General features: G+C 36.9%; 3 protein-coding genes and 1 pseudogene across 4 annotated transcripts; 3 read left to right on the forward strand and 1 right to left on the reverse strand.

Annotated features, from left to right (window-relative positions):
- Window positions 1–504: 504 nt before the first annotated feature.
- Window positions 505–9,621, forward strand: LOC120015015 (vacuolar sorting protein 3). Its single transcript, XM_038867194.1, has 14 exons — window positions 505–1,808; window positions 2,797–3,072; window positions 3,768–3,964; window positions 4,052–4,193; window positions 5,090–5,362; window positions 5,474–5,546; window positions 6,039–6,087; window positions 6,481–6,730; window positions 6,949–7,004; window positions 7,283–7,351; window positions 7,437–7,548; window positions 8,190–8,279; window positions 8,818–8,988; window positions 9,200–9,621. Exons 1-14 carry the CDS (start codon window positions 648–650, stop codon window positions 9,290–9,292), a joined length of 3,012 nt encoding a protein of 1,003 aa, XP_038723122.1. The 5' UTR covers window positions 505–647; the 3' UTR covers window positions 9,293–9,621.
- A 1,270-nt stretch (window positions 9,622–10,891) lies between these two features.
- LOC120014653 lies at window positions 10,892–14,243 on the forward strand. 2 transcript variants are annotated; one of them, XM_038866665.1, is made up of 6 exons: window positions 10,892–11,074; window positions 11,259–11,445; window positions 11,727–11,859; window positions 12,023–12,125; window positions 12,747–12,930; window positions 13,833–14,243. In XM_038866665.1, the coding sequence occupies exons 3-6, from the start codon at window positions 11,779–11,781 to the stop codon at window positions 13,858–13,860; spliced, it is 396 nt and encodes a 131-aa protein (XP_038722593.1). In that variant the 5' UTR covers window positions 10,892–11,074; window positions 11,259–11,445; window positions 11,727–11,778; the 3' UTR covers window positions 13,861–14,243. The 2 variants fall into 2 exon arrangements, with proteins under 2 accessions (XP_038722593.1, XP_038722592.1); XM_038866664.1 differs by lacking the exon at window positions 11,259–11,445 and having other exon boundaries at window positions 10,896–11,074.
- Window positions 14,244–21,531: 7,288 nt separating this feature from the next.
- LOC120015716 lies at window positions 21,532–22,541 on the forward strand (annotated as a pseudogene).
- A 1,185-nt stretch (window positions 22,542–23,726) lies between these two features.
- Window positions 23,727–25,023, reverse strand: LOC120014563 (photosystem I reaction center subunit III, chloroplastic-like). The gene is made up of 2 exons (XM_038866544.1): window positions 24,089–25,023; window positions 23,727–23,984 (listed from the first exon to the last, which is right to left on the reverse strand). The coding sequence occupies exon 1, from the start codon at window positions 25,015–25,017 to the stop codon at window positions 24,103–24,105; it is 915 nt and encodes a 304-aa protein (XP_038722472.1). The 5' UTR covers window positions 25,018–25,023; the 3' UTR covers window positions 23,727–23,984; window positions 24,089–24,102.
- Between the last annotated feature and the right edge of the window lie 154 nt (window positions 25,024–25,177).

Consider the following 25,177-nt stretch of genomic DNA (forward strand, 5'->3'; position numbering starts at 1 on the left):
TACTTCTTCTCACCAATCTAATTAAATATGTTACAGTCAAATAATTTACAGGTCTAATACTTCTTCTTCATGCTTGCAAATGACCGTCATTACACTGACCACTGATTTTCCTGTAAAATTATTACATCCTCCTTGTGTCTTTTACTGTACAAGTTGAATTGACTTCCAGCGTCAATTCTGTTATTGGGCTTCCTGCTTTGGGCCACTATTTTCCCGTTTGAGCGTTTAATTTATCTTCTCAAGTGGGTCTTACGTCTTTTACGGCATTACGCCATCATCAACCGTTATTGGGCTTCTTCTTTGGGCCAGTATTCTCGGGTTTGAGACTTGAGCCTCCAACTCCAAGACCATCTTAATGGACTACGGAAGAATGGGCCAAGTGTATAAAGATATTACGGCTTTGCATTTGGGCTTATTAGTAAGGCCCCCAACTTGTAATTTTCTTTCTGGAAGACATCTGCCGGATCTGATAGTTTACTTGGTTCTTCGGCTTTGACTAGTAGTTTCGTTTTTCAGTATCAACACCAGGCTTGCTTTTAGCGACATAACCATAGTTTTTTGGTTCATCGGAAAATTCGAAATGGATCAAACAACGCCCTTATCGTCGAATCTATAGCCTTTTCAAAGCCATCAGCGAGCAATCAAGCATGGTCAAGCAGGAGAGCGCGGTTCGCACCGTTCTAGAACCACTGGCTCACTTTGACCTATCGTCAACCCAAACCCAAACGTCGATCCGATCTCTTGCGGTCTCCACAGTCTCCAATTCGCAGACCCTAATTTATGTCGGTACCGAGTCAGGTTCGCTTCTTTTGCTATCCTCAAACCCTGAGGACACAAGCAAGGAGGAGCCCGCTCCCGATGTGCCCCAAAAGAACAAGCCTGGTCCAGGAACCGTTTCGTTTATACGGAGTGTTTCAGTAGGCGAGTCATCGGTGGAGTCCGTGATCGTACTTCGCGAGATTGGGAAAGTTCTAGTGCTTTGCGATGGCTACTTGCATTTGGTGGATGCTCTTTTGGGGCAATCGGTGAAGAGATTGAGTTCGGTGAAGGGAGTAAGTGCCATTGCAAAGAGAGTGCGAAGCAGTGAAACGGAGAGTTCGAATTTATGGGAGACTTTCGATATTGCAAAGGATAATTCTTATTCAAGTACTAGCCAGCGTATTTTGCAGAAATTGGGGGGCGGAATTAGGGCAAACGGAACTATAGTTAAAGAACATGTGCAGCAAAGTGAAGGCAATTATGTTTTCTCAATTGTGATTGGTAAAAGATTGCTTTTGATAGAGCTTGTTTTGGGCAATAGAGCTGGGAAGAGTGACCGAGAAGTTGATGATGTGGATTCGGCTTTTGTAATTTTGAAGGAAATTCAATGCATTGATGGGGTTAAGTCAATGGTTTGGCTTAACGATTCTGTAATTGTTGGTACATCAAACGGCTATAGCTTGTTTTCTTGTGTAACTGGACAAAGTGGAGTGATATTTTCGTTACCGGATGTTTCAAGTCATACGCTGCTTAAATTGTTGTGGAAGGAGAGGAAGGTGCTACTGTTGGTGGACAATGTAGGGGTGGTTGTGGATAGTCATGGACAACCGATTGGTGGAAGCTTGGTTTTCTACATGACTCCAAATTCAATTGGTGAATTGTCTTTATATGCCATAGTTGTGGGGGATGGGAAGATGGAGTTGTATCATAAGAAATCAGGGAATACTATTCAAACAATTACTTTTGGTGGGGAAGGAGTTGGGCCATGTATTGTTGCTGATGAAGAAGATGGGGGTGGGAAGCTTGTTGTGGTGGCTACGGCTACCAAGGTATGTGAAGCATGTTGTTGAACTGTGCTAGTATTCTTTTTAAACACCTATATGCATATGTCTAGTTATATATTTTTTTAAAAAAAATTGATTATTTTACGTTTTGAAAGGAAGCAGTTTATATGCATCAAATAGAGACACCCAGGGGTTGCAACCATGTTACAAGATATTTCACGTTACACAAAAAACTAATATAATATACTGGCAGGACAACATCATTTCTATTACTTAGCCACTATACCCATGAGATAAATCACTTAGAATACTTGTGCACCTACAAGGAAACACGAAAGTAAAATTCTGGTACGTCAGAACCATGTTTGACATACATAGTATAGTATCAGTATGTCGGAACCTTGTTTTACACAATGACCTTTAATATCAAGGTAAAGTAGGGTTTTCATTACTTGAGCTGAGTTTGAGTATGCCCGAACCATAATGAATGCTTTATTGTTTCATTCTTATATTTCTTTGCCTAAATATTTTGATTTGACTGCTCAAATTGTGGGGATATTATGTAACATGTGATTATAAGTCTTGGACTCTCAGGAAACAAATTCTGTAATCCTGGGTTATTGCAAAAGATTTTTTTTTAAGCAAGGGCTATGGTGGCCTAGTCGTTGGGTTTCTTGGTTGCAACCTAGAGGTCGTAAGTTTATATCACTGACAGCCTTTTCCCAGTTGATGGGGCTGCATAAAATTTACCTTCTTGGACTCACTGACATTGACAGAGCCTCTGCCCTTCTCTTTCATTCTTTCTTTTCCCAGTCGTTGTTGCAATAGATCTTTGAAACTAGCTGTACTTTCCAATTCTTATTTGTTTGAGGATATATTCTACAGCTGATTTTTTTTGTTCATATTTTCAGCATAATTTGGTGTATTTATATTCTCACTTAAGGGAGGATTGTAATATGTTTGTCCACAATCCGCATGCTTATGTTAAATTGAGCATTGATGAATGGTTCTGTTTCGTTATGAGCATTGCCAGGTTATTTGCTATCGGAAAGTACCTTCTGAAGAACAAATCAAAGATCTTTTAAGAAAGAAAGACTTTAAGGAAGCCATCTCCCTGGTTCAGGAGCTTGAGTGTGAAGGTGAAATGTCAAAAGAAATGCTCTCCTTTGTCCATGCCCAAGTGGGATACCTTTTGCTTTTTGACTTGCATTTTGAAGAAGCAGTGGACCACTTCCTGCAGTCCGAAACAATGCAGCCTTCTGAAGTGTTTCCTTTTATAATGCGAGACCCCAGTCGCTGGTCGCTGCTGGTATAACTTTTGCATGCTCATGTTTGTGATTTTTAGGTTTCCTCATCTTCTACTGCTTCTTACAATGCTTAGAAAGAAGTTTTTATTCTCTATTGCTCCTAGGTTATGCTATCATAACTTGTGAGGAGGATTGAGTGGGACTAGTGGTGGCAGTAGGCAAAATAGAAGTGGCTCATAGAGTCATAATGGATGAGAAACTTAGTTTTAGTTTCCATTTAGTCGATTTTCTTAAAACAAAAACTGTCAGTCTCTTGATGATTATTTTGGTTACTTGCCCTAGCTTTAGAGATACAATTTCCCCCTTGTTGACCGCTCTTTGGTTTATCAAGTCTGTGGTTTGTTTTTGAACATGGGGCCACTTCCTATATCCAATTAGGCCACTCATTCTCTACCTCTGGGTCGTGTATCGTAGGTAATAAACTGGATAAATGATTTGCTGACTGCCAAAGGTTGCCAGTGGGGTTTGAACTTGGGATGAGTATGGGAGCCCAAGTTGTGCTCCCACAAAACTGATCCTTGGTGAGTTTATGAGTTTGTTATTCAAATAATAACCTTGAGGGGCCTTGGTAGTTCTTGCCAAAGTTTAAGAATTTCTAAATTCTAAACAATTTTCCAGAGGAGTAACTAAAGGGTATAGTATGCTAGAAAGCAGAATAATTTCTAAAGTTGTTTCATTGGGTTGAACTTGCTTTCAGGTTCCTAGAAACCGGTATTGGGGTTTGCATCCTCCCCCTGCTCCTCTTGAAGATGTTGTGGATGATGGCTTAATGGCAATACAGAGAGCTATTTTCCTCAAAAAAGCAGGCGTCGAAACTGCAGTAGATGATGAGTTTCTATTGAATCCACCAAATAGAGCTGAATTACTGGAGCTGGCAATCAAAAACATTATTAGGTATCTACAGTACTACGATTGCAGATAATGGTTGGTTTGTTGTGGCTCTCATTGAACCCGGCTGTCTGTCCTATTAATTTTCTACAGGTATCTAAAAGTCTCTCGTGAGACAGAATTGACTTCTTCGGTGAGGGAAGGGGTTGACACACTTTTAATGTACCTCTATAGAGCGCTAAATCTCGTTGATGATATGGAGAAGCTAGCTTCATCAGGAAACAGTTGTGTTGTGGTATGTGCAAGTTTCCTTTTTAAAAAAGGTTTTTATCATTCTATAGTCATAGAAAATTTGACTTCTGGATTATGTTTGAACTTTATGCCATAATGGTCGGTATGGGAGATGATACCGATATGGGATACGTCACTGAAGTACATATGCTAGAAAATTTGAATTTAATATTGGCGAGTCTGGATGGAAATAATATGAGGATGATCGAGAATGATTTATTGGAGATTTTGTTTTTCTTTTCGTTTTTAAGTTTTTAAGAGGGAGGTAACTTGGGTACAAATGATGCTTTGTATGTTAATGCTCGAGTTATAATGACTTTAGAGAAGTGCGGAATCTGGATCTGAAGCTAATGGTGCTGGTTGACTCCTCTACTCTTAGATTTCATCATTCCTTTCCTGGATTCAAGCATTAAAAAAAGAAAAATTTGCAAGCCCAAGGAAATAATGAGATTTTTTTAATGTTGACCGGAAGATACACATGATTAACGCCTTAATATCGGAAAAAAAGGGAGTATTTGGTGAAAATGATCTAGATTTTCGGCTAAATTCGATGGAATTGTTCTCTGAAAACATACGATTGACGGTCTTTGATCTTTATTGACTGGTTTAATTACTTCATATGAATACATTTAAACAAATAGTATTTTGCTGAGGCTAAGTTCCAAAATCCCACGAGTTCAAAAGAAGACGATATAGTAATATTGGGGGTTGGATCCAAATATCATTTTTTGTTTGTAGAAATCTTATTTTAGCCTATTATTTGGTGATGAATAAAATAGTCTAGTAGGCCTCAAGTCAGTAACCAGTGGAATCTTAGTATTCCAATGCATTGCAAAACAGAGAGGCTGTTGTCAGGAGCTTGCTTGAAGGATGACCCTACAACTTGCATGGGCGGTGCAGGAGGAGTTGGAAACGTTGTTAGATGACTCTGGACATTTACGGACGCTTGCTTTCCTCTATTCATGTAAAGGGAGGAGCTCAAAGGCTCTTTCCATTTGGCGAATTTTGGCAAGAAACTATTCATCTGGTCTATGGAAAGACCCTGCTTTGGGGACTGGCCTACAGGATGGCAATACAAATGTTCTATCTGGTAGGGATGTTGCTGCAGCCGAGGCATCAAAAATTCTGGAGGAGTCATCTGATCAGGATTTGGTTTTGCAACATCTTGGATGGGTATGCAGTATTTATTCTAGGGTTTGGTAATTTTCACTTAGTTATGATTTATAAAGGCGGTTTATGTTGTGAATCCAGTGGCTGATTAGGAACTTGGTGCTTTCTTGATAGATTGCGGACATTAACCCGGTACTAGCGGTAAAAATTTTGACATCAGAGAAGAGATTGATTCAACTTTCCCCTGGTAAGACTCAGGCTTCACCATAAATTTGTGTTTTTGTCCTTTTTCTTATTATTTTCGTTGGAATTTTTGTCTGGCTCATCGTTTATAGTTATTAAGCTACTTCTCCAAAGTGTGGTATCTTTTGGGTATATTATTATATGCTTGTAAAGCCCTAGACTTTGATATGTGGATTACTCTAAATGTTGCTATTACAGCCTTCAAACATCTTAGTTGATCTTCACTCGTATGTTTCCTGTCCAAATCAGTCACGGAGTTGTTCATATATTCAACTTTAGATGCAATATGCTCATATATGCTAATCACTGAGCTTTTTTCTCTCCAAACTTGATTATGCTTTTACAAATACATTCCCGTTTGTTATGGTTATCATTTGAAATATTCTGGAGATGTGTGATCCAAGTAGAAAATTGAGATGAAATATACTTCCTCACTTTCTGTAATTTTGTTTCAAGTTTTGTGTTGTTCTAATTTGTTATAAATTTGCCATTCCAGATGAAGTCGTTGCAGCCATCGACTCTAAAAAGGTTGAAATTCTACAGAGGTATATTCATCATATATCCTATAATACATCCCATTACCCATTTATAACCACACGTTTCAAGATTATGTTAGGGGCTATCTGATTTTCCTTTTGGTTTGATAATTTGTCCCTGTTATTTTTAGATTTTATTGGCTTCTTCATACTCTAGACTTTTTTATTCTTTTATTTTCTCTAAGGTTTTCCCTGCTCTACAGTTTTGTGTATTTTGGCACTTTTTTTTAATGATTTTACTTAAAGGAACAATTCATAAATGAAAATAGTTGTTACGCTAATGTCGCTTGCTGAGAAGTTTCTCTTCAAATGCTTTAATGTTCACTTCTAGTTGATAAAATTGTCACATTTGATTTTGTTTTTAGTCGATGAACGTTGTGTTAAGCTTTCTTGTATGCTCAGGTACCTCCAGTGGTTGATTGAAGATCAAGACTCAAATGACACTCAGTTGCATACGTTATATGCACTCTCACTTGCCAAATCAGCAGTTGAATCCTTTGAAGCAGACACCATATCTCAAGACGCTGGAGGAAACTCTATTTTTCAGTGTCCTGTACGGGAAAGATTGCAGATATTCTTACAGTCTTCAGACTTGTATGATCCAGAAGAGGTGCTTGACTTGATTGAAGGATCAGAATTATGGTTAGAAAAGGTTTGTGTAATTCCTTTATTACTTTGATAGTTTGATTTTGAATCTGTTTATTTTACTGTAGTAGAACAGCTGACATTTTATGCCTTCATTAAATGAATTATGTGTCATTTATTGCTTATGTGCTATCCAGTGAGAATGGATGATGTTGATGCCTTTTTTACCTTTAGATTCCTTAGTACTTCATTATCTTACTGCACGTTGAATTGGTGGTTTGACAGGCTATACTTTACCGGAAATCAGGGCAAGAGACGTTGGTTCTTCAAATATTGGCCTTGTAAGTGGGAACCAATTCCAATGTAGGATGTTTAATCGTCATACGTTGCGATGGTGAAGTCTTCTCAAGTGATATATTTATTTTTGTTCCCTTTTAAAATTGTCATATCATTGTGATGTTTTAATAATATGGGAAGGTATGTCCTCAACTATTATCATACTCTACATGTATCAACAATTGCACCAAGCACATAAATGGATGATTGCTTTCTTATTGAACATTTATATGCGAGACAAGTTGATTTCTAGTAAATGAAAAGTGATACAATGGTCTCTCAGGAAGTTAGAGGACAGTGAAGCTGCTGAGCAATATTGTGCAGAGATTGGCAGACCAGATGCCTATATGCAGTTAGTTTCCTTATTATTTTCTCTATTTCTCTTCCTTCTGAATTCCTTCTTCCAGCTTTCTATAGTTTGTTTGTGATCTTTTCAGGTTGCTTGACATGTATTTAGATCCGCAAAATGGTAAGGAGCCTATGTTTAAAGCTGCAGTTCGCCTTCTCCACAATCATGGAGAATCACTCGATCCATTGCAAGTTCTAGAGGTATGTGCTTTCTCTCTCTTAGAAACATACCATAGCTTTATCGTATGTGTCATTAAGCTAAGTCATACAGTGCCTGTGCCACAAAAGATGAACATTTTTATGCTGTTTGTAAAATATGTTTTTGTCGAACATACAAATTACAAAGCATTGTGTATTTCATTATGTTGACTTGCTAGTGTGCATAGAACAACTATTGGATGATTTTCATTGCCTTTATAGTTATTCAATAAGTGCATTAAGTTCGATCATTATAAACTCATATTTATGCAGCTATAAGAGAGGGAACTTATCCACCGACGATTGCATTTGAGAGCTACTAAAACACATCCTAGTAGGTACAGGAAACCTAGTGGCGGCATATCACACGTGTTATAAAAAGCTATAGCCGATTTGTATCATAGTTTACCTCAAGGAAATTTAGAAGGAAATCCATCTGGCTGTGTACTGATACTTTAAGAAGATATTATTCACTTCCTGTTTAAGTTCTAAAAATACCATTGATTCTCTAACAAGAGACCCAAATCATGTGTCTAGGTTGGCTGCTATTTTGTGTTGGAACTCTGTGTGTTTAGCTTAATTTTCAAATATTACTTTCATGGCCCCAGAATGCTTAATGAGAAGTCTCATATTTGGTGCTGCAGACCTTGTCCCCAGATATGCCTCTTCAGCTCGCCTCAGATACGATATTAAGAATGTTTAGGGCTCGGATCCATCATCATCGTCAAGGACAAGTAAGATCTACTCTCTCTCTCTGTCCCATTCTCTTCCCCCAATAAGATTTCTTATCTTGACAAGTTCATGTAATACTCTCTCCCCCCTCCCCCCCCCCCCCCCCAAGACTCTCCCCACTCTGTATGCATTGATCGCACAAAAGTCGACTACCTTTGCAACATCTTATAGAGAGTATTGTTCTTCTTGGCCAAAGCAACCTATTGAATTCATTTTTCTCTGTCCAAAAAGTATCAAAGAACAACTTTTAGTATTGCTATGATTATGGTTATAGCTAAAATAAGTATATATAATGCTAAACAACCAGGGACAAAATTGGAAGATCAAAGTCTACGAAGAGTCCAAATAAATTTCCTAACTGATCATCTATAAATCTCAATTTTTACATAGATCTCTAATTCTTAACATCTATTATGAAAACTAAGGAATACTTGATAGAACTGGACAAATAACTCAAATGGACACCAATTGAAGAGTGGACATTCTTTCCATCTAATAAGGCACTTTTATAATTTATATTAACATTGGTTAATTTTGTAGATTGTGCACAATTTATCCCATGCTATTGATGTTGACACAAGGCTAGCAAGAATGGAGGAAAGATCACGACACGTACAGATAAATGATGAGAGCCTATGTGATTCTTGCCATGCTCGCCTTGGAACTAAATTGTTTGCTATGTACCCAGATGATACTGTCGTCTGTTACAAGGTCATCACTATCCTCTTTATCTCACTTTATTTTTTTCACGTTGTCTTTGTATGCTTCAGCTGGGTCTTTTTATTGGTTTGCCAACTGACTGAGCGTTTTACTACTAAATGTGATCAAGAAGTTGCCCTTGTATTTTCCGTAATCGATCAAAAGAGAGAGAAGAAAAGGGAGAGATTGAATATGACTGTTCTTTTTTCTTTCCTTTTTGCAGTGTTTCCGTCGTCAGGGCGAGTCCACTTCTGTTACCGGCCACGACTTCAGGCGAGATATCTTATTCAAACCAGGTTGGCTCGTGACCAGATAGGCCATAGATACTCATGGAAGTTGAGATTATAACATGTATCCATGCCACTTCCTGCAATCCTGTCCGCGCAGTAACTATTGATGTTCATCTTCTACTCCAACTGAGAATGAGCATGTCTTGAATGTAATTGTCGTGCAGTTTTGGTTTAGGCTTGTTTCTCAACCAGGTGAGTGTGTGTAATATTTTCTGATTATGCCAGTGACAGATAGAGCCATTTTAAGATTTTACAAGAAATTTTCCTAATAATTATATCTGATATGTAAAAATTAAAGGTTTGTTGTGGAATCGTTACCATGCCGTTAACATTAAAGAAATTGCATTTATAGTCACCGATTTTCTTGCCTCCACCGTCTCCTCTACTCCTCTCCGTCGTTGGCTGTCACCATTGTCAGTTTCTATGTGCAAGGTCTGGCTTCATAAGGGAAACTATAGAGATAGAGAGTAAAGGGAAGAAGGAGAAACAAAGGAAGGAGGGAACAGATATGTGGTAGGGCCAGTTGGGGTATTGGGCTTGTTTGGGAATGTTGTGAGGTGCGGTGTGGTGCTCTGAATTGTAAAACTATGATGTTGTGAGGTGAGTTTGAACGCAAAAAGCTGTTTGGCGCATCACTTTTAAAACTGTGGTGCGGTGAGGTGCTGTGAGGTGAGTTTGATGTATCTAAATTACGGTTATATTAGATGACTAATAACATTAATATAAAATCACTTAAGGTTTACATTGTACATTAATCTAAAATAAAATAATTGACTTAATTTGATTATGTAGGACAATTCAACGTATATTGTAAACGTTTGGGAGTGTTGTGAGGTGTGGTGAGGTGCTGTGAGGTAAAAAGCTGTGGTGATGTGAGGTGAGTTAGAACGCAAAAGCTGTTTGGTGTGTCACAAAAAACTGTGATGCTGTGAGGTGTGTTGCAACTGAACACAGTTGCAACACACTACCAAACTCATACATTATTAGATAGAAGTTTTTTTTGTGATTTTTGGGTGCCTTTAGTCAACTTTGAGGTGTAAATAGTCTTCATCTTTCCTAATAATTATATCTGATATGTAAAAATAAAAGGTTTGGTGTGGAATCATTACCATGCCGTTAACATTAGAGAAATTACATTTATAATCACTCTTATTAGTCCACCTTCATTGTTGGAAAATAAATGGATTTAATCAGACCGAATCATTGAAACGGCAACTGTATTTACAGGATAGTGAGTTTTTTTTTTTTTGGGATTCGAACTCTGATTATTAGGTTGACACGTCGTCCTTATAACTTCAACTAATGATTCAGGAGATATTCTCCTTGCATTAAATAATTAACAATAACTAGACGAAAACATTGTTGAAAATAACTTGGCTGGGTAAAAATGATTTTGTCAAAAAATTACCCGTTGGAGGACTGTGGGAGGGCACGAATGACTGGGCCTGTATTGTTTTTGGGCTGAGCTTTGTTTGAAACGTACATCATACGTGGGCTTAGTTGGCTTGCCAATTGTGGTTTACTTGATAGAGGGCCTTTTTAAAGACGGGCTTTTTGGGCCTACATCTTTCCTCGTTTTTGTCTTGTTGGCCCTTTTCTTCCTCTCTTCTACAACATATCCTTACACTTAAAAGAACCAAAAAAAAATCAAAAAGGCAAAACGAATGTGAGAGGAAAGAGGGGAGCTTCGCAGTGGAAGCGAACGAAGATAGAAGAGAAGGCCCGACCCTCACAGCTCGATTGATCCGTCGTCTCCCTCTAAATCCACTCGATTTCTTCTCTCTCTGGTCGCGGAGTTCCATTTATAGGTGCGTAATTTATCATCTTTTCTCTTTTCTTCAAAAGGGTTGAATTTCGATGATCAATTTTGTAGCTCGATATAGTAGGGTTTTGTGTTAGTATATTTATTATGGACGTATTGCTGCTGCTTTTGGGTACCTGGGACCATCTGAACTTGTTAATTGATTGGCTGTTGTTGGATTGTTTCGATAGAAAGATATCATTGATAAGCATACACACATGTCGGGGATATTACCTGGGGAGTCCTCGCATCAGGTTCAGGGAAGGTCTGAGGGCAGTGGGTATTCGAGGAACAGTCTTGACAGGGAGCCAGAGGAAGTGGGTCGATGGTATTTTTCGAGGAAGGAGATTGAAGAGAGCTCCCCTTCGAGAAGAGATGGTATAGACCTGAAGAAAGAGACTTTTAAGTTACTGAAATAGTGAAATTCAATCTTTTTTATCAGAATTTTGTATGGGCCTGTTGTATTCATGGGTCTATTGTATTAGAATCTCAAGTTTAGAGTGCTTGTTCTTGGTATAAAGATCACTAAGTGTTGCTGACCTTCCTCTGTGAGACTAGTCTAAGCTTTTGGTATTTTTTACGTTGCACGAGTGACTCAATCTTGAAATTCTGGGAGAACAATATGTCAATTGTCATTCTTTTATGTTCTTTTCTTGCAGGACTTCGGAATTTTCAAGTTTGTGTTTTTCGTTGTGAACTAAAGTTACTTGAATGGATGGGATGGAATATATATTGTCCGATTATACAGTTGAAGATGTCAGTTGGCTTTGCTCCCTATCTGAGAGTGAGCTCGTATGTGCTCGATCCTTTTGTACATCTTATGGATATATATGTGCAAGTAACTATCTCATCATTGTTTTCTATGGCAGCATGTGCTTCCCTTACTCATCACAACCATTTAGCATATTATGTTTATCATGCTAGAGGGATAACATTGGGTGTAAATGCTGTGTAGGATTTCCTGATTAGCATAAAGCTACTTGTCCTTCAACGCGCAAAAATGGTCGGCCGTGGGGAACTAGCCATGAAATTTGATCTAAAGATGCTTCGAGCTCTTGGTATGTATTATTGCATGGTCTAACAGAGTCGTTTATATGTTTCACTCTTTATTTAGAACCTAATATGACTTCAGCTATATAAATTGATAGTGTTTGTGTCACATTGCTTATTATGGTAAGTTTTTCATATTCTATTGGTAAGGAATTTTTCTGATATGGATGACTTCTAGTGGATCTAGGTAAAATATTCAAAGTAATTGTGATCATATTTGATACCCTGAATTATCAGTCTTTTGTTTTTATTTGTCTCAAGAATGGACAACTTGGATAGGTGCATCTTGTAAGCTGTTTACTTCTGCATGGCATGTAATTTTATTCCACGTCTCTCTAGTTAATTTTTCGGGTTTCTGTAGGTGCGCAACTCTTTATTTCCTTTTCTTTTTGCCCCTTTTGGTTTTGTGGACAAAAGAGCTCTTTGGTTGCCTTAGATTTCATTTAGGGATATCTTCTCTGAGTAAAACTAGGTTACCATGTCAGCATCTCAATCAGTTGCATTGGTCACTATTATTTTGTCTTACGCAAAACCACAAACTCTCCTTCTACTTAACCAGTCAATCTGATTTTGGTATTTTGGTTGTCAAAGTTTCGCTCTGGTTCTAATTATTGAGTACATTTTTGCAGGGCTCATTTTGATGGAACATCTTAAAGGAAAGCTTGAAGATTTGTCACTTGTTCCGGACTTGCCCCAACCTAGTTTATTTATGGATGGCTGCAATTTACTGAAATCTAAGCTTGAGGGAATTATGAGCATGGAAGAGCTAAAGGCTTGTATCATTGATGATTCACAAAAAAAATGGGCAAAAAGGTTGGTTGAAGCTTCATGATATTGTAATAAATATCGAATAAATGGAAAAGTTCTGAATATAATGCCTTGCCTGTCAATTTTCAGTGGATATTTTATACCAAACCTTGAGCATTTTTTTGTCTAGGCCTTTTGGTTTAAAATCATTAGAATCATTCATTCAGAACCCAAAAACTTCCTTATAGAAATGTGGCATCTCTCATTCTGTTTCATACTTGATACTTTTTTGACCTATTGGACTACCTTGTTTATGAAAGATTATATGCATTCAGTTTGGATAATTTTATGATACAATTTGTATCTGTATGTGTTCATATGTTAATACATAGGGACATTCATTTAGACTAAATTTTGCATCGTATTTTTGATATTGAAGGATGGTCATTTGTTGGTAATAAGTTCAAGGTTTTTTTTTCTGGTAGAGTATTGTGTATAGTTCCCCTAAAAAACATTATGTATACCTTACTTGTAGGATAGTCATTGGTTGGTGATAGATTTGAGGTTTTCTGCATGGCCCCTTTTTTATTGGTCTTTTAATTTCATTTTTCCTGTATGCTGCACTTGTAAATATATACTAGTAGTTAAGAAGTTGAATGTTAATATTTTCTTGGTCCGGTTCTGATATTACAACAATGTATGTCCCAACTCATTCATCTCACATTCCTAGCATCAAATGGCATTTTTTCACTTGTAGAGTGTTCAATGGAACTCTTTTTAACTTTACCGGTATTTAAATGCTTTTTAAGCATGTATTTTCATGCATTTATCTATATGATATACTCATATTTTTGAGTGTCTTCAATCTCCTATTCTCATCTCTCTCGCTCTCTCTATATACACACACACACACACACACACACACACACTTGCAAGCTTCAATGACTAATTGGTAACTTTGTGTGAAGGCCACGTGAAGAATCCGTGATAGGTTAGAGAATAGCGGAATATGAGATCCCAATGTGAGGCTGCTCCTTGGAATCTTAGATACCAAAGTTCCATATTCCATCCAACATTTTCAACCATCTTGCTGCTATAGGCCTTGCAATCCTCATGGGGAGCTCTTTGTTCTGCTGCCATTGACACTATCAAAAGAAGGTTAGATAAAGACATTTGCAGCATAACTGTTTGTGTGATTGTGATCCCTCTCTTTTCCTATGTAGTCTTTTGTTATTTCAAGCTCGTCTTGTTGTTTCAGCTTTGCAGCTACTTAATCTTTTTTGCTGGTTTCTCTTTTCTTTCATTCTTATACTGATAGGTTCTTGTGTAAAATCATTGTACTCTAAATTAATGAGCTTCTGGTAAATTCTATCAATATCTTTCCAAAATCCCTATTTTTCAGATTATAGTGTCAATCTTTTAAAATCTACATTTTCAAAACTGCTCCACTATTGCATTTTTAAAGTTTCATAGCAGTGTAGTGGAGACTGAAAGGTGATAATTCTTTGAGCTTGAAGAATGGAAATTGATTCCAATATTTTGGGCTGGGCCCGATGATTTCGGCCTATCTTGCTCAGCCCAAATATAATTGTTTGAACTGGATCTTTTACTGGGTGGGCTCGCTGGTCAAGAGCTTGCTTGTACGTCAATGCCAGAATCTTTGTGATAGGGATCTAGAGAGATGACTTTTAGTACTACATGTTTTGATAAAATTGAAATATATATATATGATCATGGAGGTGTCATGGGATTCCTGAGGGGACAAAAGATAGAAGGATGATGCAAGAAACCAGTAACTACTCTACTCTTTATATATACATAAAAGAAAATCCTCACCTTTCTCAGGTGAGGGACACCATTCATTTAATGTAAGTGTAAGTGTGGTCTTCGTACGTGATGGGATTCAAGCGTGAATGGTGTTAGATGGATTCATTTTAAATAAAGTGTAGGATCTCGCATCTAGAAACTTTATATGTATATATATATATATATCATTTGCTCTTGTCGAGGATGATGCTTGTTTGCTTTGTGACCAACCAACGCATGGCAATAAAGGGTCCATGGGGTCCCTCCTGTCTTACTCCATAAAGATTTCAAAGATAGCATCGGCTCTTCTGTCCATTTATGTCAACTCATAATATGTGTTCTTTTAGTTGCATGTGCAACCATTTTAGAAGAAATTCATTAGCAGATCGAAGAGGTTATGAATGAAAGAATGGTCAGTCCACTATACGAAATACCCAAATTTTTCTACAAAAAAGTCAAACTCATCATGCCATCATCATTACACTCCACCCCTCCCTAATCCATGCTTTGAAACCCTCCAAATTAAAAGTAAAAGCATTAACATCAAGAAAATTAAAGATGTAACAGATTTACCAAACAATATAATCAAAGATACTCCACCTTGTCCATTTTTCTTCCCCACACACCTCCATAATTTTTAATACTCCATATTGTTTTGTTATGTACATATAGTTTAACAACGGTGCTAGTCGGCCCAAAATTATGGTAGCCCAAATAACCCAAATCTAGGTGGCAGTATGACTCAACTGATGATTGTACAAGTGAGAGAAAATTGAAATTCAAAAACTTTCATTCTCTTATCTCATGGATGGTCAGAGACGGAGAGACCCCTACCTTCTCTCTCTCCTTCCATCTTTCTTATTTTCACGGTGAAAACAAAAATCAATCATCCAACCACCAATCATGGCTGTCGACACACCGATCTGATTTTTTTTTCAATATGAACTAAGAACAATGAAATTAATAATTCTGCTGATTTATATCAACGAAATAATTTATTCCATTGATTTTATCAATGGATTTGGGCTATTCTATTGATTTTATCAATGGATTTGGGCTATTCCATTGATAAAATCAATGGATTGGGGATATTCCATTGATTTTATCAGAGAAGCAAATTGAATATTTTAGAGGAAAACAAAATAAATTCAAAAAAATAGAATGAGAAAGAATTGTTTATTTGGTATGGCTCCTTCATCGTACAAAGATCCTCCTGCAACCAAACCCACATATAGCACACAATGGATTCTCACCCATACCCTTGACCCATTCAAGTGGATTAGTTAGGAAGAACTCATCTCTGCTTTAGAGTTTGCTGTGGCGCATGTGAGCAACAGCTAACTCTCTTTCCCCTTCTTTCTTCTCTCCCCGCTTCCACCACTGGCCGACGACAACTCTGATGTCCGGCAACGTTTGGTGTCGGTGTTGGTCCCAAAATGATTAGACAATAATCATGAACACAATCCAGCCCTCATCAACCGGATATAGTAGCAAGATTGACCAGAAAATCCAAAGGAATTTGCCATGGAGCCGGACCTTCGAACGTCAGATCCAGCAACCTCCGACGTTGCCTTTGCAAACGGGCACCACCACTGGACTCCCCGTATTGAGGAGCACCTAGCCCAACCATCTATCGGTAGGAACAACCACCGGAGGTGCTTGACCCATGTTGTGACCCAGCCACCGACAGTGAGAGGAAGAGAAAGGAGAGAGAGAGAGAGAGAGTGAGTATGTGTATGAGGGGGAGGGGAGAGAGTGAATATTTGTGTGAAATTTTCAAATTTCAAATTTTATCCACATAGGATGCTGATATGGACATGCCAACTAGATTTGGGTTCCTTTGGGTTATCAAATTTTGGGCTTTTTGTCATTTTCCATAGTTTAATGGTCCCGTGGATTGCTCTAAGTGGCAGGACGGATCTTGGTTTGTATGGGTTAATAATTCTACGTATTTGGATTTGATTCCGTGTTTGAAATTATATTTATGGTTGAACTGAAACATGTATTGAGATGTACCACTATTGTTTCTGGAGTTGACTATGCAAGATGGATCCCCATGTGCGCCAACTCTTGAATGGGTTATTTGTCACCAAAAATAGAAAAAGGTATTGCACGTGCAGTACACCATAAAAGCACATTATGAGTCATAGATAAACAAGCTTGACTTGTATGAAATGAAAAATTGTCTTTGAACTATTGCAATGGCTTGTGCATGAAAGCTTGATTTTATTGGATTATACATTGACAATTAGATTGAAGAGTATAATATGTGCACACAAGCCATACAAGAAAATCTTATCGTATCTATAACTTAATTAAGATTATAACACAATGTCGGTTAAAGCTATACTATGAATAATTAGTCACATTTAATTAGTAGATAATGGGGGTTTTAATTTATTGTTAACTAAAAGATTTGCTTAAGCAACAAGTCACAAGTCACTCACTCATGATATATGTTAATAACCCACATATATTCTATTTGAAATTGATTAGTATTCCCTCGATGAGATCATGTCTATAAAAAGTTTGAAAAAAAAATCATAGTTAATTATAATTAGATGGGCCTAATGACTTTGTGTTAAGAGCTTTCGAGGTCAATTTCATCACATCAATTTCATTGATTTTGATTTGTTCTTCATGTCAAGCCTGCAGGCAGGATCTTACATTTGTAATCAAGAGAAGATCTTGGTGACAATGCTTCAATTCACTCACATTTTTCCTTTCTTTTTCTTGCAAGGAAAAGAAATAAAGCTACCTAGCTAGGGTTGATAAATAAGTGTATTTTCTACTCCATAAAAGTGTTAAGAGACATATATATATATACACATACATCTTTTTGTCAACTACAGAATTATTTTATGTTTTCAGTTGCCTCATGATCTGAACAAAATATTTTCTTTGCTGTAATATATATATATAGACACACACACACACACACCAGTCATAATCCTTATCCTTTGACTGAAAATGGCGGGAACATATCAACACAATAACTTTTGCTTTAAGAGGTTTCCTAATTCTGGACATGTAAAATCTGTAGCATTGGTATGTTCCTATTTCTCCTGGAACTCAAGTCTACAAATTATTAAAAAAAAAATGATATTATATGTTTCCTTATGTTTGCGAGGACAAGCATGCAAATGGGGCCATTTCCTGATTTTACTCTTCCTAATCGCATTTTCTTTGCTTCAGAGATTTACATTTGCAAGTGAGAATCTACACAATTCGCACTGCAATATGGTCTGATGTTCTGGGGTGATCTTGCTTTGGTATGTACCTCTTTTATTTTATAAATTGCTTTGCAAAGTACTTGCCCTTAGCCCCATCTAGTCATATAGGTACCTTAATTGTTTCTGCAATGTGTTGTGCTTACATCATTTCAAAGAGACTTGTGTAAGTTTATTTCGAAGGAATTAAGATTAAGAAACCTGCTGTTTGAGCTTTTGATTGTCATCATTCCTATTACTCCTCAGGTCTTAGACAGGCGTATGATTTGATTATTGGATATCAGATTGCATGGATAGAGGTGGCCCTTGTGGCATTATTGACACAAAATTAATCTATCTTAGAAATTTAAAGCTCACTGCAAATCATTTTTTTTTTTTAATAACAACCCTGACCATGGTTTAAATCAATGTTGTTGTCTTAATGCCTCCTAAACTAATATTACCTTAAATGGAATTTTTTACTTTATTGACTGATTTTGCCAACAACCCTCTGTCAAGGTTATTAAGACATTTACTTGATTGGCGGTATCAGAGTTCGAATCCTCCATACACCCCGCTTACTTTTAAAAAAAATCATATATCATTGCTCTCACCAATTCTATAACGATAAAATCGTTTCATTGCAACGATAATGTTACGAATCCCACATTGCATAGGATATGGATTGGTATTACCCTTTAAAAAGAGGTCCCCTCTCCTTGCTTAATAGGTCATTTTTAAGTGAGTGGATGAATCCTGTAACAATTTTTACTAGTTACTAACCATTTTAACCCATTCAAATAAAGGATGGCATAAAGAAATGGTCATTTAACACAAGGTATATATTAATTATAGTTTTTCTTCTAAGTTCACATGATGCTTGGAAGAAAAAAGAAAGGTTAACACTAAGTTTAACTTTCATAAGTTTTTTTTTAAAAAAAATGAGCTATATATGATTCAACAAAACTATAACTAACAAAACGTTCATTCAGTTAGTGGTTTAACTGCCCTGCCGAAAAGAAGAAATACTGATGAATTGAAAAAAAAGTAGAAGAAAATAATAGATTGCAAAGGTTGGCATTCCAATAAAGGACAAACTTTATAATTTATTAAAGATATATATACACGATGGTCATGTAATATTATATATAGCCACATGCAGTCATAAGATCGATCGGTGGTTAACCCAAACAGAAAAAGGCAAAATCTGATAATAATTTAATTAATTTTTTAAAAAAGGCATGGTCAAAAAAATATGTGGGAAGCTGACATCATTATGATTCAAGGTATGGCTCATAAATATAATAAAACAAATTAATTAAAGATCATATATATAGCTTCTAGTATAAACAAAAGGGAGAACTTGGAAAGGTTTGGAGAGAATATAATTAATAGTAATTAAGAAAGTATTTTGCTATCTTTTATTAGTACATTATCCTACAAATCTATTTATTTTTTTGATAAAAGTGATTTCTTAAGACAAGATTATAAATGTGAAGATATGGTTTTTTTTGTCTATGTTTACGGCTAGTCCTAAAATATTAATCCAGCCTGGGGGTCAATTTAGCAATTAATACAAATCATACGGAATTAATAGAAAATATAAACAATATTTGAGGTATTTGTGCAATACAACTACATATTCATATATATCATAGAAAATTATATGCATACATAGAACAAAATTGGGTATGACACTAATCACTAGATGATCATCGTATAGCTAGATAAGATACAAGAATTAATATAAGACCTAGCTAATTTGATTTTGACATGAAATTTAATTAGGTGAAGAAAATTTGAATTTTTTTTTGTATGTGATGACTATATATATAGATACAACTTATCTTATCAATTTTTTTTTTTTTGAAAAGGAGAGGAGGTTTCATTAATCAAAGTCAGCAAACCACAAATAGAGCTAAGTCGAACCCACTTATCTCATTAAACAATAGTGGCTGGTATGAAAAGTTATAGATGTGATACATGTGGTTAAGTGTCCTTTATTGGATATGGGGAAAAATGGATTAGAGATAATGATTTGGGCTTCAATTTTTCATACTTTCAATCGAAATTCGAAAAAGTTAGTTTCTCGATAAATAAAATTAAGTTTGAGGCTTCACGGTTGTTAGAAAATTCAGCTTAAAACACTATAAATTAATATTATCCGTTTTGAGCTAAAATCCAACACAACTTTGTTCATATTGTAATCATCGTCATTGATTCTTAGGCCAAGAAAACACATTGATTGTGTGAGAGAGAATTGATATTTGATTATATGTTGCCAATATGATGTGGGATAAAGTCTTAACATTTCTCCGCACTTGTGGGCACTGGGTTATGCTAGACTCAACAAGTGAACAGGTAGAGGACATATCCAAATGCACTGAGTCTTAGCTCTGATACCATGTTAGAAAATTCAGGCCAAAGTGCCAAACACTATAAACAATATTGTCTGCTTGGGTCAAAGATCCGCACATCTTTGTTCTTATTAGGTCATCGTCATTGGCTTTTAGGTCCAAAAAACATGTTCATTGTGTGAGAGGAATTGAACCTTTAATCATATGTCACTTGATAGAGTTATGCTAACCCGATATGGTGATATGTGACACAGTCTTTACAAAAGATGGTCGTGATTCTCTCTTATGTAAAAGCTTCTACTTGGGGTCTAGTGGTGTACTTGCAAATCCAGGGAGGATCAAAAGTTTTGAAAGAAAAAAAAGAGGAGAATTGCATAATTTCTTCTATGTTGGGTCCCCCTAATGCATGCTTTTGAATTTAATACTTTTTGTGATTTCTCTACAACATTTTTATACTCGTCCCCTCCTTTTCTATACCAAACCCAAAGAACGAAAGAAAGAAAGGCTGTTGAAAGCATGTGTTGTGTAGGGTTGACCAGTACTCACAATGCCATAAAGAATGTTTAGTTTCCATTGTTTGAGAAAACATGCATGCATGTTTTTTCTTTGGAAGACAATGATTGCTTCACCTAATTTACCTACCAACGGAAACTTTGTTTGTCTTCTCTGTTTGGGACACTAAGGAATGCATTTGTAGGAATTAATAACGAATTTTAGCGACACTTGCTTATTCCTTTTTTGGTATTGGTAGCTAGGATTGATTTTATTGATCTAATTAAGGAGACATTTAATGTGAATTGCATGCACCGAGGAAACACTTACATCTTATTATCACAGTTGTTGTGTTGGGCATACGATTCAAGTGATTTTGTGGGTTCCACATATCTCATATGATATATATGAAATTTTGTGCTTAAAATTCAACCAACAACTGGAATAACTGAGATATGAATTGTTGATTATTGTCAACCAAAAAAAAGCAAAATTTAAAAAAAATAAAAGAAAAAATATATGGTAAATGATTTTTTGTCGGCGCGCAGAAGATATAAAGACTAAAGCGAGCCTCTTTTAGGTAGGGTCCACACCAGATTGTGTTGCCATAACTGACTGCCCTCTCTTGGTATTCTTGGCTTGGTTGTATTTGTATATAATCACCATCACCCAACCCTTATGCAGTTGTGCTCCCTCCCTCCCTAAACCCCCCTCCCTTTGTTTACCCAATTTTGCCGTGTGATTATCTTCTTCTTTCACTTGACTCCTTTTCTGTGTGTTTTTGTCCTACGAAAATTATAAATATGACCAATCTAGGCCTTTGTCTCTTCCTAGGAAGGGCATAGGTACCCTACAAACACAATTAAAGGGGGCCAGTTTGTCCATAACTATTGAGAGTGTTAGTGGGTGGGAGGGGACACGTGGCAGGATGAAGGAGAGTGGGAGGAAACAAGGTGCACCCTCACCTTGTGCTGCATGTAAGCTACTTAGGAGGAGGTGTGCCCAAGATTGTGTTTTTCCTCCTTATTTTCCAGCTGATGAGCCCCACAAGTTTGCCAATGTTCACAAGGTCTTTGGTGCAAGCAATGTCAACAAGATGCTACAGGTTAGTTAATCAACTGGCTCTTCTGTCTGTGTGTTTTGGTTAATTAGCGCAAAAATTTTGGTTGAGATTGTGGAGTTGACTGTGTTAAATACAGAAAGTCGCAAGTTGAACTCCCACGCGTCAACAGTTACGACGTTATTTCCTTGCATGTTTGGCTCATGGGAAATTTTGTGGAGTTAACTCTCGTTTGTAGGTTTTGGCTTGATTTTATCTGCCGCCAACGTGCTGAGTTGAAGGCCGAAGTTTAGAGTTGCCCATCTGTACAGTGGGCATGTTGGGATTCTGGGTTACCATTTTTTTTTTGGGTTAATTGAAACTTATCCCTGAAGCTAAAGGCCCAAAATCAATTGTGCAATTTGCAGGAATTGCCGGTGCACCAGCGAGGAGACGCCGTTAGTAGTATGGTCTATGAAGCCAACGCCAGGATTCGTGACCCAGTTTACGGGTGCAGAGTGCAGACAGCAACATTTCCTCATCATGGGTGGGCCTGGCTAGCCCAAGCAATAGTGGGTCACCCTCCTCCAGGCTCATGGGTTCATATGGAAAGTCCATTTTTGAGATGGACTTTGTGGACCAGGCCAATTTGGGAGATTCAATGTGGTCATGATAGCTTTTTTGAAAAGTCATGCCCCAGCCCTACTATATATATACATATATGATGATATATCTAGATTAGTGGATTGTCTTAAGTTTTTTTTTTTTTTTTAATTATACTTGATTTGCTATACACCCACATGAATGTCTTAGTGGTGGTGGTGTGTGTATATATATATATATATATATATATATATATATATATATATATATATATATATATATATATATATAAATATATACTTTTGTAAGAGGTCTTTTGATCTTGACACATATAAATATATACTTTTGTAAGAGATTTTTTGATATTAACTATGTTGTAAATATGACTTTTAAGTTTATATATAGTGAGTAATATAGGGGTACATGGAATTGCGGGGTCTTCCATGTCACTCGGCAGGGGCGGACCTAAGGCAAAGACTATGAGGTCACAATTGACCCCATTAAAAAAAAAATTCATATACTTGCTTATGAATATTACATATAACATATTTCATACATCTTAGGGTTGGAATGTTAAATGTGTCATAACTCATAAGAAATTTTAAAAGGCCCAATAAATGAACTTAATCTAAGCTTGTAAATTATTAGTACTCTATTTTAAAAACCCATAAATTATCTTTTGTTAGAGCTCTTAGTATTGTATTTTCAATTATTACTCACCTTTCTCCAATAATATTTTTGCCAATATTTTTTATTTTTAGTGTTGTTTTCCATACCTTTGAAGAAATAATTTATAAGCAATAAATTTTTTTTTTTCAGAGGTGGTGTTCTCAGACTCCACGAATATTTTTTCGCTTCTTGTATAAACCCAACCCCAACCACTTGGGAGACTAGGTCTGCCCTTGTCACTTAGGATTTATCAGTCAGTTGTTCGAATTGACGATTGAATTGAAAATTGATATAGTGGATTATTTTCGCATTTTAGGTGTTTTTCTTTCAAAAAAGGGTGATTTTAGGGCATATTCCAAAGTTTACCACCAATTGTGGAGCTTTGTGTCAAATTACCACATCATCATGAATTTTTTGAAGCCAATATGTATAGAACTATCCTAACCACATTAAGATGAATTGAATTGTGTAGATTCACAGCAGGCCTTCCATGCCTTATTAGCAAGCAAAAGAGTTTTGATTTCTAGGTTTGCTTAGCAAGAGAGGAACCCAAATCCACCACCAAATGTTGATAGCAGCAGCATTTGGATTGCTTAGCAACAGAGCTATAAACTTGACACTGAAACTGCATTTCAGATTAGCAAATGATACATGGCCTTATCAACCCAGTAGATTGGTCATCAATCATAAGACTTCAAAGATAATAGCCTTGATTTCAATCATACTAAGCTATCAAATTTTTCTGCAGTTCTTTGCAGATGACATGTATGGTAAAATGTGAACAGAAAATTCAATTCCCAGTTTTCTCCATTGTCAACAACAAGCACTACATACATTACATACATATCACAAATTTAGTACAAACAAGCTTCCCATCACTCCACCTCTACCTGCCATCAACTGAAACCTCTTCTTCTTCCCTCCTCAGCTTCTCTACTCCCATCTCTGCCATCATAATAAAAAACAATAGCAACAATTAGACATCTTTACTTGATCTATTTGCATTTCAAATTCAGAATTCGTACATAGAAGCAATTAATCGAATTTACCTTAGAATTTGCAGTCAGACATCCTTGGCAATAAGTTCACCATTAACAAGCTCTCTGTAGGCTGCAATAGGCCATGAAAACCCTCTGAAGACCAACCTGGAAGCCAGTGGCACGTCAATAATGATCTCCTTCATGGTTGGCTTCTTATCATCTCTAATAGCAATCAAGTAACTCCTCCCAACCCATCCAATCCACCCAGCAATGTAAAGGAACAGAATTCCGGGCGTGATAAACTCTCCCCAATGCCTTTGGTCACCACTCACAATCAAGTGAGGCAACCCATCAGACCCACATAGCAATCCATACTTCCCATAATTCTCGAACCTCTTCGAGGTCTTCTCCATAGTTGCCTTGATTGCCAGAGCCGGTGCACTATCTGGGGCATAAAGCTTTAATGAAGATTCGAGCTTTTTGAGCTCCTGCTTCTCACGCTTGGCGAATTGCTTGGACTCCTTGCAGGGTGTGAGGCCGGAGATCTCAGCGACTGCGGGGAGTGGGGCGGAGAGGAGGACGGAGGAGAGTGCAAGAGCAGCAGAGAATGCCTGGAGTGGGTTTGATGTGGAGGTTTTTTCAGAGGATTGAGTGGCTGAGCAGAGGATGGTGGGTTTGGCTGATTTTGGGGTCAATTGAGACCCAATTTTGGGCTTCAAAATGGGCTTAGAAAGATTAGATGGAATTGTGAGAGACATCTTGATCTTCTTCTTCTTCTGAAGTGTGAAGCAGAGAACACAGAGGGAGGAGAGAATGGTTTTAGATCCTGTGAAAGAAGGATTAGTGGTGGAGAGGGAGGATAAGGTGGAAGAACCAGAGAGGCTGAGTTGGAGGGTTGTTATTGGTTGTGAGTATGTTAGATGGACTCCGTCTATCCCATCTCTGTTTTGGATAAGAGATTGATACATTATTGGCCGGTGTGTTCGTGTGCTTTCCATGAACCTATTTTCATATGGTCTCTCACTACTATCTCCATTTTTACATATGTTAATTTTCTATCCTGGAGGTTAATTGTAATTTGTATATTATGCGGGAAGTGGAAACGAAAATCAGAAGGTCTCAAGATTCCAAATGTCAACAATATATTTATGACTACGC

This window comes from Tripterygium wilfordii, chromosome 14 (assembly GCF_013401445.1).
Source record: "Tripterygium wilfordii isolate XIE 37 chromosome 14, ASM1340144v1, whole genome shotgun sequence".
Classification (NCBI taxonomy): domain Eukaryota; kingdom Viridiplantae; phylum Streptophyta; class Magnoliopsida; order Celastrales; family Celastraceae; genus Tripterygium; species Tripterygium wilfordii.

Excerpts from the sequence above, each read along its gene's own strand:
- LOC120014563 (XM_038866544.1), bottom strand. The coding sequence starts at position 25,017 with ATGGAAAGCACACGAACACACCGGCCAATAATGTATCAATCTCTTATC.
- LOC120015015 (XM_038867194.1), top strand. The coding sequence starts at position 648 with ATGGTCAAGCAGGAGAGCGCGGTTCGCACCGTTCTAGAACCACTGGCT. Across the intron at positions 6,088-6,480 it reads AAGGTTGAAATTCTACAGAG|GTACCTCCAGTGGTTGATTG; the intron begins GTATATTCATCA and ends TTGTATGCTCAG. Across the intron at positions 8,989-9,199 it reads ATACTGTCGTCTGTTACAAG|TGTTTCCGTCGTCAGGGCGA; the intron begins GTCATCACTATC and ends TCCTTTTTGCAG.
- LOC120014653 (XM_038866665.1), top strand. The coding sequence starts at position 11,779 with ATGGATGGGATGGAATATATATTGTCCGATTATACAGTTGAAGATGTC. Across the intron at positions 11,860-12,022 it reads CCCTATCTGAGAGTGAGCTC|GATTTCCTGATTAGCATAAA; the intron begins GTATGTGCTCGA and ends AATGCTGTGTAG. Across the intron at positions 12,126-12,746 it reads AAAGATGCTTCGAGCTCTTG|GGCTCATTTTGATGGAACAT; the intron begins GTATGTATTATT and ends ACATTTTTGCAG.